The sequence below is a fragment of the Trichoderma gamsii genome (assembly GCF_001481775.2).
Source record: "Trichoderma gamsii strain T6085 chromosome Unknown Scaffold_8.2, whole genome shotgun sequence".
NCBI classification, from domain to species: Eukaryota; Fungi; Ascomycota; class Sordariomycetes; order Hypocreales; family Hypocreaceae; genus Trichoderma; species Trichoderma gamsii.
The window spans coordinates 649957-663180 of record NW_020171345.1 but is presented as its reverse complement, the minus strand read 5'-3'; the positions used below and the strand labels follow the sequence as shown (position 1 = coordinate 663180).

The following is a 13224-nucleotide window of genomic DNA, read 5'->3' as shown; positions in this document are numbered from 1 at the left end:
TGATAAAACATCTGCAGCATTTACCAGCGCCCCTGGATATTTACAACTTTTATACAGAGTCAATCCACGGACGATGCCGCAAATTCGTATGGTATGTTCGACAGCTTCTGACTGCGAGTGAAGGTGAGCTAAGAGTAATGTATACGACGTCAAAGTAAGGGCTCACTGTATTCTCGCTAGAAGCATCAACATCTGTTGACTGCTTACCTAACATGAATATTACTTTGCAGAGATGATAGAACTGCATTGCCACAGCTAGCACAACCAGAAAAGTCAGATCACCTATTCCAATTCGTTAATACAAATTGGCTCAAAACGACTTACTGTGCCAAATACATGTATAATGAACCGCGGGAAATGGGTTATCATCAGTCACTATAGAAAGCGGACCAAATGTATTCGGCAGGCCCTGCCGCCAATCATCCACCAACTTGATCAACATGTTGTGATGCTCAATGGCTGTTGTGGATACGTCTGGGCTAAAGTAGTGGTTAATAACTCGTGCAGTGATCCAGATGATGTTGTTTGTCCAATCATCATCTGAGTCTCCGTCAAATACGACGTAGTATGTTTTATCTGAGGTGTCGATATTAGTCGGACAACAGCTGCGCAGAGCAGTCAAGATTTCTTGGCGGACATATGTCCAAAACGCAGTGTGCTTGAGACTGCCCGGTCCAAACTTATTTGCATTATGGCTGAAAAGAGATAATGATCCTCGCAAATGGCTTTGTAGATCACCCTCGGCATTGTGATCGCTCAGCATCTCGTGCATTCGAAGAATCACCGTCGATAGCGCCAGTGCGCTCTCAGAGGCGCATGCTATATCTTTCAACGCGGCTATAAGTCGGTGTACACAACTGTAATGATATTCATCTGCCAGCAGTGGATTGAAATTAGGATCAGAGCGGCTCAGATACCGCGCCGAGAATGCAAAGATTGCGTCGAGAAGCATAGGACATTTCATAGCCAGCTGAGGCACAGACGCCGAGAAGTGATGCCTTGGATCATTTAATGCCAGCTGTACCCGTTCAGCTTGATATTAGCTGCTGAAGAAACATTGTAACTATAGACAATTTTGGTAGAAGAACTTACCCATCCGCTTAGATGGTCAGTATAGAGAGTCAACAGACGCGCTTGTTCTGGGTCCTTCAAAGCCTCCCGTGGTTGTGGTAGATATATGGGCAGAGTTGAGTTTAGAGCTCCGATCAAGCTTCCAACAGGAGTACTCGTAGCTGGGCTACAAGAGTGAACTCCTAATAGAGAGGGCGAAACTGGAGGCAGGGACATATGGAGCCCGTCAGATTCAATTTCCGTTGGAGCAGGTGGCTGATATGCTTTTTCATGTGAGTATAGCATAGTCACATCTTCCCTTTCAGCTCAGCATATTCTCACCTGATGGGCTGGTTTGACTTGATGTTGTGTCCTTTTCTGGCACATTGGAAGGGCTTCGGCCGGCTTTCAGTGTCTTCAGACGCACTTGATGAGCGAAGCGCACTCCAATAGTTGGATTAGCAGACAGCGAAGATTCCACCACCGATGTACTCACCAGAAGACGGAACATTAACCCAGACATGGTCTTCTGGAAAGACAAAATATTCACTGTTTCCCAGAGCAGTACCATCTAGGCTGTTGGCACGAGGCCGTTCAGAAAAGAAGCACGATCGGCCAGCTTTCTCGCAGCGCTTACATTCCGGTCTACGCTCGTCGCCTAAAGCATTGTTAGCTTGGGTAAGAATATCAGGTTAAGAGAAGGTTAATAGGATGAATTGAACTATCAAGAATCTTGAGAAAGCAGATAGGTCGTGACGACCAATTGAGAATGCTAAGATACTCCACAGTAACTTACACTTGAGGTGGCGTTTTCTGCACGTTAAGCTGTCTCACATTAGGCCAGTTAATAAATGGTTGAAAAATATAAAGACTATCATCAGAGATATAAAAGGGCTAGCGAGAATCTCCGCCGTTGGAAGTGGTGTGTTGAACTGAAAAGTCTTACCACCCTAATCCGTGTTAGTGAGGCGCATGGAAGTCATGATATCTGCATATGCTGCGTACCTGTCTTTACGCGCCTCTGACCGCTGCTGGAAGCCATTTCAGGTCCAGGTGAAATTGGGCTCCCTCAATCTTGTTTGCAGCTGAACCGACTCTTGGATCATCCCATCAGCTACTCGTGCTGAAGATCATGTGAGAGGAAATTAAGGCGTGGCGGCCTGCATGGGGCGAAGTTGGAGACGTTCGATCTATGGAGAGACCCACGGAAGCTTCGTTCCCCGCGCGACTGCAGGTTTGCGGAGATTCGAGCCTTGTTTTAGCGCTGAAAAAGCTCCAGTTGGACTTTCCTTCATAGGCAGTATTAGGAGCTCTGCTGCTTATTTTGAGATTCTTATGCACCTGGGCAGCTATATTAGGCTGCTCAGTGGCTACACGGGAAATCCTACTCAAAGCACATGTGGCGAAGATACGTGGCTCAGCCTCGACAATGCTTCGATTGCAGCAGGTTGGGCTGCCGTATGATAGGTATAGTACACGTATTCAAAATTATTTACCTGCATGTATTTACCCGTTTAGCGATATTTAGGCTTTCGGCTTGGCTACAGAAACTTTGGCTATAATGCAACTTCCAACCATGAATTTTATACGAGAAATCTCACTTTGTGATACTCATTTTTAAAAAAAAAACGGAAGAATAAGAGAAAGAAAAAAAGGAAAAATTCCGAGTGTCTTTTTAAAGCCATCAGCATTCTAGTCAGAAGTCTGCCCTGTCCTCTCTTCAATCACCAATCTTTTCTGTGTGAGATTCGCTGCCTTGTTATCACGAATTTTATTGTTTTCTTTTGAAGTAGCCTCATGTTGCTTCATTGTCTACAAGAAGATCTACTGGATTGAAGATACAATGCAACAATATCTACAAAGCTCAGGCCTAGCCAACGCAGATGGCATCAACAAAAGTCTCCGTTGAAGAAGCTCCACAATGCCATATAGGGTAGATTTGATACAGCCAAGTCTGCCCATTAGCGGCAGACATCGTGTTGTCTCAGACACGAGATGTGGAGAGGCGAAGATCCCTGTCGCTGTAGGTGGGCTGCAGCGCTGCAGCTCCCCCAGCACGACCTGCATCGTCCGTTATAGCCTGGCCTCCCAAAGGAACCCGAGCAGGCTGTGTTTCCAAACCAATCACCGCGCAGTCGTCATTCTCGCCTCACGCTCACCTTTGTCCTACGGCCTCGAGGGCCTGCGTCTCTGGCGCAAGGCTTGCTCCGTTAGCATTTAAATCAGGCGATCCCTTTGCGCAGTCATCCACCTGAAGCATACGCCTCAGCACAAACAGAAGCAAAGAAGCCATCACCGTCTTCACCAGTAAACAGTAAACAATGCGAGAGCCGCCTGAAGACGACTGGTCCTCCTCTGGCAGCGAGTCGCCGCCTCCAAGGCCAGCGCCAGCGCCAGCTCCAGCACCCCATCAACAGCATCAGCAGCATCAGCAGCATCAGCATCAGCAGCATCGTGCGCAAGCGCCGCCGCCATCGAGGCGTCAAAGCATCGCCAACCGCCTGCTGGGGGCCGTCCAACAGGTTCGCAAGGACAACAAGGAAAAGACCAAGAATGAGCCGCAGCCAGCGCAAGCCAAGCGGCGCGCATCCGTCGCCGCCGACAAGACGTCGCCCATGAGCCGCATCCGCACGTGGCTGGACAACTGCAACGAACAGCACGACTATCACTGTTGCGCCGATGACGAGGACATGGACGCCAACACCTTCCACCCCGTCTATCTCGTCGACTCGGCTGAGCGCTGCTTGGTCAAGGCGAAGCCGCGGGATCGCTACCTTGCCCTGAGCTACGTCTGGGCGCCACTGGGCCAACGGCGCGGAGGACCCAGCGAGGTGGTTCAGCTGCTCAGATCCAACGTTGAAGAATATCAGTCGGTGCTCCCCGAAGTGGAAATGCCAGAGACTATTCTCGATGCCATGTATCTGGCAAGGAAACTGGGCTTGCGCTACCTGTGGGTCGATCAGCTGTGCGTCGTCCAAGATGATGATGTCGACAAGGACAACCATGTGCGACACATGCCCTACATCTTTGCAAATGCCTATCTAACCATCGCCGCGGCGCATGGTGACCTGTATACCGGCCTTCTTCCCATCAGCCCGCGGCGACATGCTCGTGAAGCCCGCGAAGCCAAGCCTGCTAGTAACAATAAGGACCACAACGAGCTGCTTCGGCAGTCCAAGTGGAATACTCGTGGGTGGACTCTACAAGAGCATCTCTATTCGCGACGAGTTGTGTTTTTCTTCCAGGAGGCTGTGACGTGGGAATGCCATTGCGATCTATGGCAGAAAAACTCCGCAAGCATCATACCCAAACTGCGAGGGGGCAATAACCGACAGCAAGACTGCACCAATCGTGTTTCTGAACCCGTGCTTGGTTTTCAGCATGCCCCATGGCCTGACTTGGACGAGTACGCTCGTATAGCAGCCGATTATAGTGCGAGAAGGGTGACATATGTTGAAGATACTCTAAGGGCATTTTCAGGCATCACCTCCATGCTGTCCCGTACATTTTCGGACGGCTTCATGTTCGGAATGCCGCTCATGTTTCTCGATATTGCTCTGCTCTGGAGACCGCAGGCTTCGATTCGACGGAGAGCGCCACCGCGAGCTCCCTTCTTCCCATCGTGGTCCTGGATGGGATGGTGGTATGATGGTGTACCTGTCGATTTGATATTGTGGAGAGCCGCGGCAGACTATATTGAAGATGCAAGTTCAACGAAAGTAGGATCAACCTCGAAACGCTTTCAATCCTTGCAGACTTTCAGAATAAAGAGCACTATCACCTGGAACTTGACAGACAGGGCTTCCACAGTTCCCGTGGCCAACACAGGACTGAAATACCGAGAGCTCCGTTCTCGCAAGAGTGCTGGCTCGCAGCTACCCCGTGGTTGGTCAAAAAGCGGATCTTCCTTCAAGCATGACAGCGACAGAGGAACACTCTTCAGATATCCTGTGCCGGTCGTGGATCCTCCCAAAGATGGACTGCACGCGCCAACACCCTCAGAGCAAACTTTCCCCGGACCGCTCTTGTCTTTCAAGACGGTCGCCGGATTTTTCGACGTCGATCTCGCCGATACCATGGCGCCCAAGGATCACTCGAATCCTCACATTGCTATTGGAAACATCTGGGGCAAGTCTGGCAAGTGGATTGGCGAGTTTCGAGCTCACGATTCGTGGCTGGGCGTACAGACGTCCAACTACGAGGGAGGCGAAAAGCTCGAATTCATCGCCATAAGCACAGGAATGGAGCGCAAGGGCTCATTCATCTTTACTCCGGAGAAATTCGAGGAGAACAAGGACGCGGACGGCATACTGGACTTTGTGAATGTGTTGTGGATTGAGAGGATCGGCACTGTTGCGTATCGACGGGGAATCGGCCATATTCTACTCAAGGCCTGGAATGCGCAGGCACGAGATCAAGTTGATATTGTTCTCGGATGAGGGTTTCCGGAGAGTTGTCTTGGTATAGCTAGAGGTTATATGTCGAGCGTGGGCGTTTATTAGGGAGGTTTTAGTCTTGAGCCTATTATGACGGCGGCGGCAAAGGTCAATTTTTGTTCTGTGGCTTGATATCTGTATTTAATTTGCTACTAGGTACCTAATGATTTTTAGTTATTTTCTTAAGTCTTGTACGATTGGTAAAATGGGTTGGCTAGCGGGCAGGCAGGCAGGCAGGCAGGCAGTTATACGGAATTCTTTAGCGTGATGATATCTGTTGGAAGCATGTTTTGTATATATATGGTGTTGTGTGTCATAACTCAAGAAATTGACGATGCATGGCAAGCTTGCATCGCATTAAACGCCCATCACGTGGACGGCCGGGGTCTTTGAGGCCTTGAACATAGAGTACATGTATCACGCTACAATCGTGTAGACGAGCTTACTGAGTGAAGTCGTGATGAAGAATTGGATGGTAAAAGCTCATATCTATGCCAAAGACAGACAAGAGTGCACCTGATACTGAGATTCGATCGCATCTATAGAGTGTGGTATGACAAGCATATATCCGCGCCTTGTCTCACGGTGGCGCTCTTGTGTTAGACAATTCGCTGTCACCTTTGAATATGAGTAAGCAGCATTTACATCATTGATGCCCGACTTACTGGCTACAAGCTTTTGTGATGAATATGAGAAGGCATTTATACTTACAAATATAGTATCAAAAGGCATAATCAATCTCACATCAATTCCAGTGACATCCACTCGGCACGGTGCGAGGCTCCCCATCCACTAAGCCGCCCTGTAGCCTAGCGCCCAGCTTCCCGCCTGACCAGCCCCGTTCTAGCGGCCGCGCCCCCCAGCTTCTCAGCAACCGGGCCTGCGCATCAAATCTGGATCCGGATCGTCACGGGTTTCGTTTTCGCTGCCTCCCCCATTGTCCACGCGACCCCTTGCCAAATGCCTGGATCTGACAAGCGTGGGAGATACATTGCAGTCTCTCTTTGCTTCTGTCACGGTGCTTGCAGTTCGCAGCATCTTTGAAATTCTTTCCATCGAATTCGAATACGAAAGTCGCAGTGGGAGGGAGAGACGTGCGCTAAAGAATACAACTCCGATATCGAATCGAAACTTTCCAAGCTTGTCATCGCGTTGTCGCAAAGCAGAGAATATGGCATCAAGATTGGAGTATCGGTCGCTGGCCGATGAGGAGGACCGCGAAAGAGCTTCAGACGAAGACTCAGCTCTGCTCGGCGGGGAATTCGAAGACGGTCCCCAAGTGCCCTTTTCGTGGATCGAATATGGCATCTTTTGCTTCCTCGGCATGGCCATGCTCTGGGCCTGGTAAGATTCAACAATATCACTGCTCTTCCAATTCATTATCAAAGCTAATGCGATCAACTTGACAGGAACATGTTCCTCGCCGCAGCCCCATACTTCGCCTCCCGCTTCGTCGGCGACGCCTGGATCGAGGCAAACTTCCAGTCCACCATCCTCGCCGTCTCGACCCTCACCACCCTCGCCGTCGTGCTCATCCTCTCCAACATCCAGTCCTCCGCCTCGTACCCCTTCCGAATCAACCTCGCCCTCGTCATCAACAGCGTCATCTTCGGCCTGCTCACAATCTCCACGGCCGTCTTCCTCGATGCCTCGCCTCGCCAATACCTGAGCTTCGTGCTCGTCATGGTGGCCTTGACGGCCTGGGCGGCCGGGTTGATGCAAAACGGCGCGTTTGCCTTTGCTGCTGGCTTTGGACGGCCAGAGTACATGCAGGCCCTCATGGTGGGCCAGGGCGTGGCCGGTGTTTTGCCCTCCATCGCGCAAGTTGTTTCTGTGCTGGTTTTCCCTCCCAGCAAGGAAAAGGCAAACACATCTGGCGAGAGACAAGGCGAATCGTCTGCATTCTTCTACTTCCTCGCCGCTGTCGTCATTTCCATAATCACCCTCGGGGCCATCATCCCCCTCGTCAGACGCCACAACCGCATGGTAGCAGACCGTCTCTCAGAGCGCCTCGCCTCCTCCATGACCAGCATCGAAGAAGCCGAGCGCGCCACCCGAAAAGTTGTCTCCCTCCTCCACCTCCTAAAGAAACTACACTGGCTCGCCTTTGGCGTAGCGCTCATCTTCACGATAACAATGTTCTTCCCCGTCTTCACGGTCAAGATCCTCTCCGTGAACGAGGACGGCGGCCGCCTCATCTTCCAGCCCTTCGCCTTCATCCCCGTGGGCTTTCTCTTCTGGAATCTTGGCGATCTCGCGGGCCGAATCGCCACGATGCTGCCTTACTCACTGACCAAGAGGCCGTTTCTGCTCTTCGTGCTGGCTGTGGCGCGAGCCGGCTTTCTTCCGCTCTACCTGCTCTGCAACATACATGGCCGGGGCGCCATCATCCCCAGCGATTTCTTCTATCTTGTCATTGTCCAGGTTCTCTTTGGCATGACCAATGGATGGCTCTGCTCCAACATGATGATGGCGTCAGGAGAGTGGGTTGAAGAGAACGAGCGGGAGGCTACCGGTGGATTCATGGGCTTGTGCTTGGTCGCTGGCCTTGCTTCTGGAAGCTTGCTGAGCTTCACAGCGTCTGGGATTTAACATGCATGTTCATTTGGTTGATTAAATATTAGAAAGGCGTTCTTTTTGACTTATCAATTCATCATAGTGGTATATGCTTGACATAGTTTATAGATATCTTTGGCATTTATTCGACAACACAATAGGCCATCTAAACTCATTTGAAGTGAAGCTAATAAAACAATTCTGTAGTATGTACGATAATAAATAAAGATGATACTCAGCAAATTCAATTTCTCAGTTTCAATTGCCGCCGCCGTCCTGTATTCCTCGCGATGCTGCTCTTAAAACCCTTTTCCCATATTCCATCCTGTCTTGTTTCCCTTTAATGCGTCTTCGTTGCCACGCATACCTAGTCTCCAACGCCATTGTAAATGCTTCAATACCAGATTCTGAACTGAAAGAAGAAAGTTGTAGAGGAAAAGAAATCGAAAATCCATTCGCCCAAGCAAAGACCAAATTATGACACCCGCCCCCCCAATGTGTACAAGGTCCTTCAAGGACTGCACCTCAAGGGGTTGTTGTAAATAGAATCAGATGGTGCGCCTTCTGTAACTCTTGTAAAAGGCTCCAGGCCTTTGCGCAGAGCTGTAAGATTCGTCTCGTGCCGATATGTTGTTGTTTTCGTAACCGTAGGCGAAGAAAGGCCACTGTTTTGACGATAGGAGCTCTTTTTAGGCTTATTCGTATCTTCTTCCATGAGGATAATGACTGGCTCACCCGTTCGAGGCTTGCCAGACCACTCCAGCGAGCACAGTGATGGTGGATGGTAGTATGTGTCGCCGCATACAACCCAGTCGGCAGTATAGAAGCCACCGTCGATGAGATCCTTCTCAGTTCCACGCCAATGAACGGACTTTTTCTCAGGATCTTTCCAATCGAAATCACCAAAACGAAGTTTGATTTCCCCATCGCCGCTGGGAGGAATCAGTGCAAAGCACGTACAGTCACGCAGCGTCATGGCGATAATAAAGTCCAGATTGGGTTTCGGTTTTAGGGGTCCTGCATCATCAAGACTCCTCTGGCAGTTTCTCAGTGCTTGAATCGCTTTGTGATGAATGATTTTATCGAGAGCCGCCTGGATACGCTCGTTATTGTGTAGACCGGAAAGTTGCGGAGCTATTCGAAATGGAGATGCGACCTGCTGGGGGCAATCGGGATTTGCAAGTGTAATCGGACAGGGCTTCTTTTCCGGGCATGGAGCCTTTGTGCCGGGGGCCTTCAAATAGTTGCGAAGTTCCAATGCGCACTGCCTGCATCTGATGGCATTTTTGGGAGCACTAGGCGACTGTAGCAGCCACTTGGGTTTGAATTCGATGAGTATAGAGTCATCGGCGCCTTCAGAGAGTGTTAGTCGGTATGCAGCTGGCAGAGTTTGGGGAGGCACCACATATGATACGTGGGCATGTAGCTACTCACCACTTGGTCGCATGTCCTCCACAAGAAATCCCCAGGAGGCGCGGCCAATGTACGATCCCTGAAATTTGGTCTTACGCAGGTGGTTGGATTTCCGAAGCATGTCGTTGAGCTCATTCACAATGCTGGACTTATGCAGCACTACCAGCTCCTGGCGCACGGCATGGTCGCCAAGATGCGGTTGGATCTCTCGAATGAAGAATTCCTGTTGGCGCAGATAATAGTTGGACGACACAGGAGTGCGACTAAGGGCCTGTGCTTTGGCCACTCTGAGAAGTTTGCCTATAGGAGCAGAGTATCGGTTAGCCACTGGGTCTGTGTAACCACAACTTAGCGTCGAGGAACGCTTGAGAAGATTTGCTACAAGCCTTGATTTGCGTATCCCTTGCCGCTTTGGAAGAAAAATAGAAGAAGAAAAGAAAGAGGCTAATGTACCTTGAAAGTGGGCGTCCATGCCGCTATTGGGGGGCAGTTTGATCTCAAAGACAACATTGGCGGCTCCTTCACCGACCAGCCTTACGGGCTTCGTGCCCGGTGGCAATTCCTGTGGCAGGTAGCTGACTACAGGGTCGCACACGCTGTCGCTGCTACTGTTGCTCATATCTAATTGAGCCGCGTCGCGGGCGTGATCGCGGGCGCTCGCGTCTTGGGATCTGGCTCGCATTCGGTCACCGGCGTCACCGCCACGGTCGCAATCGCACTTGTGGTTGCGGCTGCGGAATAAGCTCATGGCCCGCAGCCGGGCCATGTCGTCGGAGCTGATTGCCGGGGCAGCCTCATCGTCGGATTCCTCCGCAAGAGAGTCAGCGTTGGAGGGAGAGTCGCGGCCAGCATCGGAGTGAGAGTCTTCGTCGAAGCAGTCGCCGGGAACGGAGGAGCCGTAGTTGGAGGCCGAATCGTCGAGATACTGGGGTGGCAGCTGCAAGAAAGAAGCCGGGTCCATGATTGGAACAAGTCGTGGGCCCGTCCTGCAGGCCTGCTGCAAGGGCTGCAAGGCACTGAGTCGGAGGGTGTGGGATGGCGCGCTTCGGGCGGTTTCAGGGAGCACAAAGGCTGGACGGACAGCGAGAGGCTGTAGACTGGGCGGCGTCTTCGTGGAGAGATGCTGAGGATGATAGACAGGTACTAGGTATTCGGTACTCCGCAGCTAGTAAGATGATTGACGGCGAAGCAAAGGAGGCGATATTGCCGTCGCTTTTGTTGTGGCTCGTGCTTCGTATAAAGGGACCACTCTACTCGATTCCAAGGTCAAATGTTGAATTAAACGTAAGTGGAGAATCAGAGCGGCGGCGGCGTCATTCTTGCGTGGGAGCAGATCCGCATCTAATTCCAATCTCTGTTCTGCTCGTGGGAGGAAATAAGTCGACGATCGGCACGAGGAGATGTTGAAATAATCAGGACGGGGTTGGCAGACGAGAAAGGGGGAGGAGGGAAGCGGATGGCAGATCGCCTAAAGTTTAAAAAAGGGATCGAGGAGGTTAAGGCCACCCGCCGCCATCGCAGCTTATACCTAGCCTAGCAGATGGCCGCCATTGACTCTGATCATATATTACACCGCTATGCTCTTTTGGCACTCCGCCACGCACATGGAGAGATTGTAAGAGGAAGCAGTGGACGCCGGTGGCATGTGTATCTGTGGCAGGCATACGGTGGCGAGGCCAGACTGTGATCTGAGCTCGATATCTGACTACCGTGATCGGGAGACTACCAGCGGCATCTGCCCTGTTATCGGAGACGCCCCTGCGATGTGCGGCTGCGAGCACATAACTAGATGCAGCATTGCCGCGACTACAACTCTCTTCTTATTACTACTTTGTCCGGGCAGCAGTGGCAATGAATATCTCCCCTCTTGGCCGGCGTCAGAAGGAGTCTGCGCTGAGCGAGCGGGCGGCTGAGGTCGTATCCATTGACGTGCATCTCTCAAGGCTCCGCAGCGCACGCTCTACTCTTTCAGGGCTACGGCGGAACCAGGAGCATGGTGATGGATGCAGCGACTATTGCTCTCCATCCGCGCTGCTGCCAATCATGGTCCAAAGGTGCTTCAGCTTACACACCCAAGGCCTGCAGGGCTGAATTGCTCTGCAGCGGCAGAGGCTTACTGGGCGCTGGACTCCCGCCCGTCGACTATCCTCATGAACTCGCGGCACGAACTGCTGCCGTGCTTCGTGGAGCTGAATGGCGGGCAGCAGCTGGAATCTCGCGGCTGGCGAATTGGATCGCAGATGCTCCCTCTTTGCCGATGTCACGATACTTGAGATGGTGGGCTGATGCGACCACGCACCGCACGCGCAGTAGCGGCTGGGAGGATCGCAGCTGGAGCACGTCCGTACTTGTACCCAGTTGGTATGCACTATCAGCGATCAAGGTGCGCCTGACCGCGTACATGTATGCATGTATGACCCGAATGCGGTACGTCACGGGACACAGCTGCAGCCTCGAGATAATTTTCGGGGTGATTTTGAATCCCCATTTGCGATAGCGGTCGCACCTACACACGTACTCACATCCATTGAGCGCACATAGGTAACACTCGATGGTGCAATGCATCAAACGTACTCTGTGGTCACTAAAAAGCAAGCAATTTGTTGGAGAAGCAGCATGTAAAGCTTTACAGCGCTGGTCGAGCCTCAGCATGCGGCGCATTGTATCTTCACAGGCCACCGGCAGCCTACCTCATGAACACAATCAACAGGAAAACGAAAATTATAGCTATTGATGAGGTTTGTGGCAAATACTCCGATTTCCAGTGCCACGGAGCTCAAAGTCGAATTTTTTATTTGATAGAGAGCGTGCGTCATGATAGAGACAACTCAGCAACCTCTCCACGACATGAAGTTTATGAAAGTGGTAGACTCTGGGCACGGGCAGGATCAACATCCTCAAATGGACCACCCTTTTGCCCCGGATTTACGGTCCCTGTGATGTCATCAAGGGACCCAACCATATCCAGCCAAAGATCCCTTGGATTGCACCCCCGCAAGAAGAATCACGTCGATATGCAGGACACAGTCCGCATAGAGCCCCCCCCCCCCTGGAGACTGGAGTGACTGGCCAGCAACTCTCTAGGCCGTAGTCGGACGCGCACCAAGATTACCAAGATTGTCTGACGATTTCCCATTTGCCTGCATTGCCGAAGCTACACTGCGCAAGCCATTGCCCTGTTTGGAACCTTCTACTCGTGCTTCCCTTTCTCCTCCCCTCCGCAATGCGAACTGTGCGGAATACGGGAACACCGGTGATTGCGCATAATTTCGTTCCGAAAAATGCCCTGCGCACCACCGCAGATGTCTACAGACCAATATCCTACTTCTTCCGGCTGGTATCGTGTTAATGCCGAGTTTGGTTCGGCTAGCCGACATTAAGCATCTGTGCTAATTTTAGCTTGTTTCGGCTCTTCATGCAGGCAGCTTGCGAAACTCAAAGAAACGCGTCTTCAATGGTAGCATCGGATTGAATCTGTAACTACCTAGGGATGAAGAAGAGAAACATTGAAGGTTTTCTGCCAGCTCCTCGCATAATTATATGCACCTTGCATGTACTTCATAGTTCCAGGGAGATGTTTTGCCACCCAATTCAGATGATCGCTTCCCCAATGCGCCGTAGTCTACCTGATACAGAGAGGTTGGAGGCTTGTTGTAGATGCAGATCGTGGAGCATCCCTCTTCATCTACGTCTTAGATACCACTGCGCACTGTACGCGAGGGAAGAAACGTTCAAGTTGGCAATATACACTTCCAGTCGGGCAACCGAT

At 51.3% G+C, this 13224-nt stretch overlaps 4 protein-coding genes across 4 annotated transcripts; 2 read left to right on the top strand and 2 right to left on the bottom strand.

The window, feature by feature from the left end:
• Positions 1–310: 310 nt before the first annotated feature.
• On the bottom strand, positions 311–2092 carry TGAM01_v203163 (hypothetical protein; the record flags this gene model as incomplete). Its single annotated transcript, XM_024549148.1, has 5 exons — positions 311–1018; positions 1093–1334; positions 1393–1494; positions 1547–1708; positions 2056–2092. 5 exons carry the CDS (start codon positions 2090–2092, stop codon positions 311–313), a joined length of 1251 nt encoding a protein of 416 aa, XP_024406126.1.
• A 1279-nt stretch (positions 2093–3371) lies between these two features.
• TGAM01_v203162 (hypothetical protein) lies at positions 3372–5489 on the top strand (the record flags this gene model as incomplete). The annotated part of the gene is made up of 1 exon (XM_018802520.1): positions 3372–5489. The coding sequence occupies one exon, from the start codon at positions 3372–3374 to the stop codon at positions 5487–5489; it is 2118 nt and encodes a 705-aa protein (XP_018664438.1).
• Positions 5490–6899: 1410 nt separating this feature from the next.
• Positions 6900–8078, top strand: TGAM01_v203161 (nucleoside transporter; the record flags this gene model as incomplete). Its single annotated transcript, XM_018802519.2, has 1 exon — positions 6900–8078. One exon carries the CDS (start codon positions 6900–6902, stop codon positions 8076–8078), a length of 1179 nt encoding a protein of 392 aa, XP_018664437.2.
• Positions 8079–8553: 475 nt separating this feature from the next.
• TGAM01_v203160 (hypothetical protein) lies at positions 8554–10416 on the bottom strand (the record flags this gene model as incomplete). Its single annotated transcript, XM_018802518.1, has 3 exons — positions 8554–9395; positions 9477–9755; positions 9909–10416. 3 exons carry the CDS (start codon positions 10414–10416, stop codon positions 8554–8556), a joined length of 1629 nt encoding a protein of 542 aa, XP_018664436.1.
• Positions 10417–13224: the final 2808 nt, after the last annotated feature.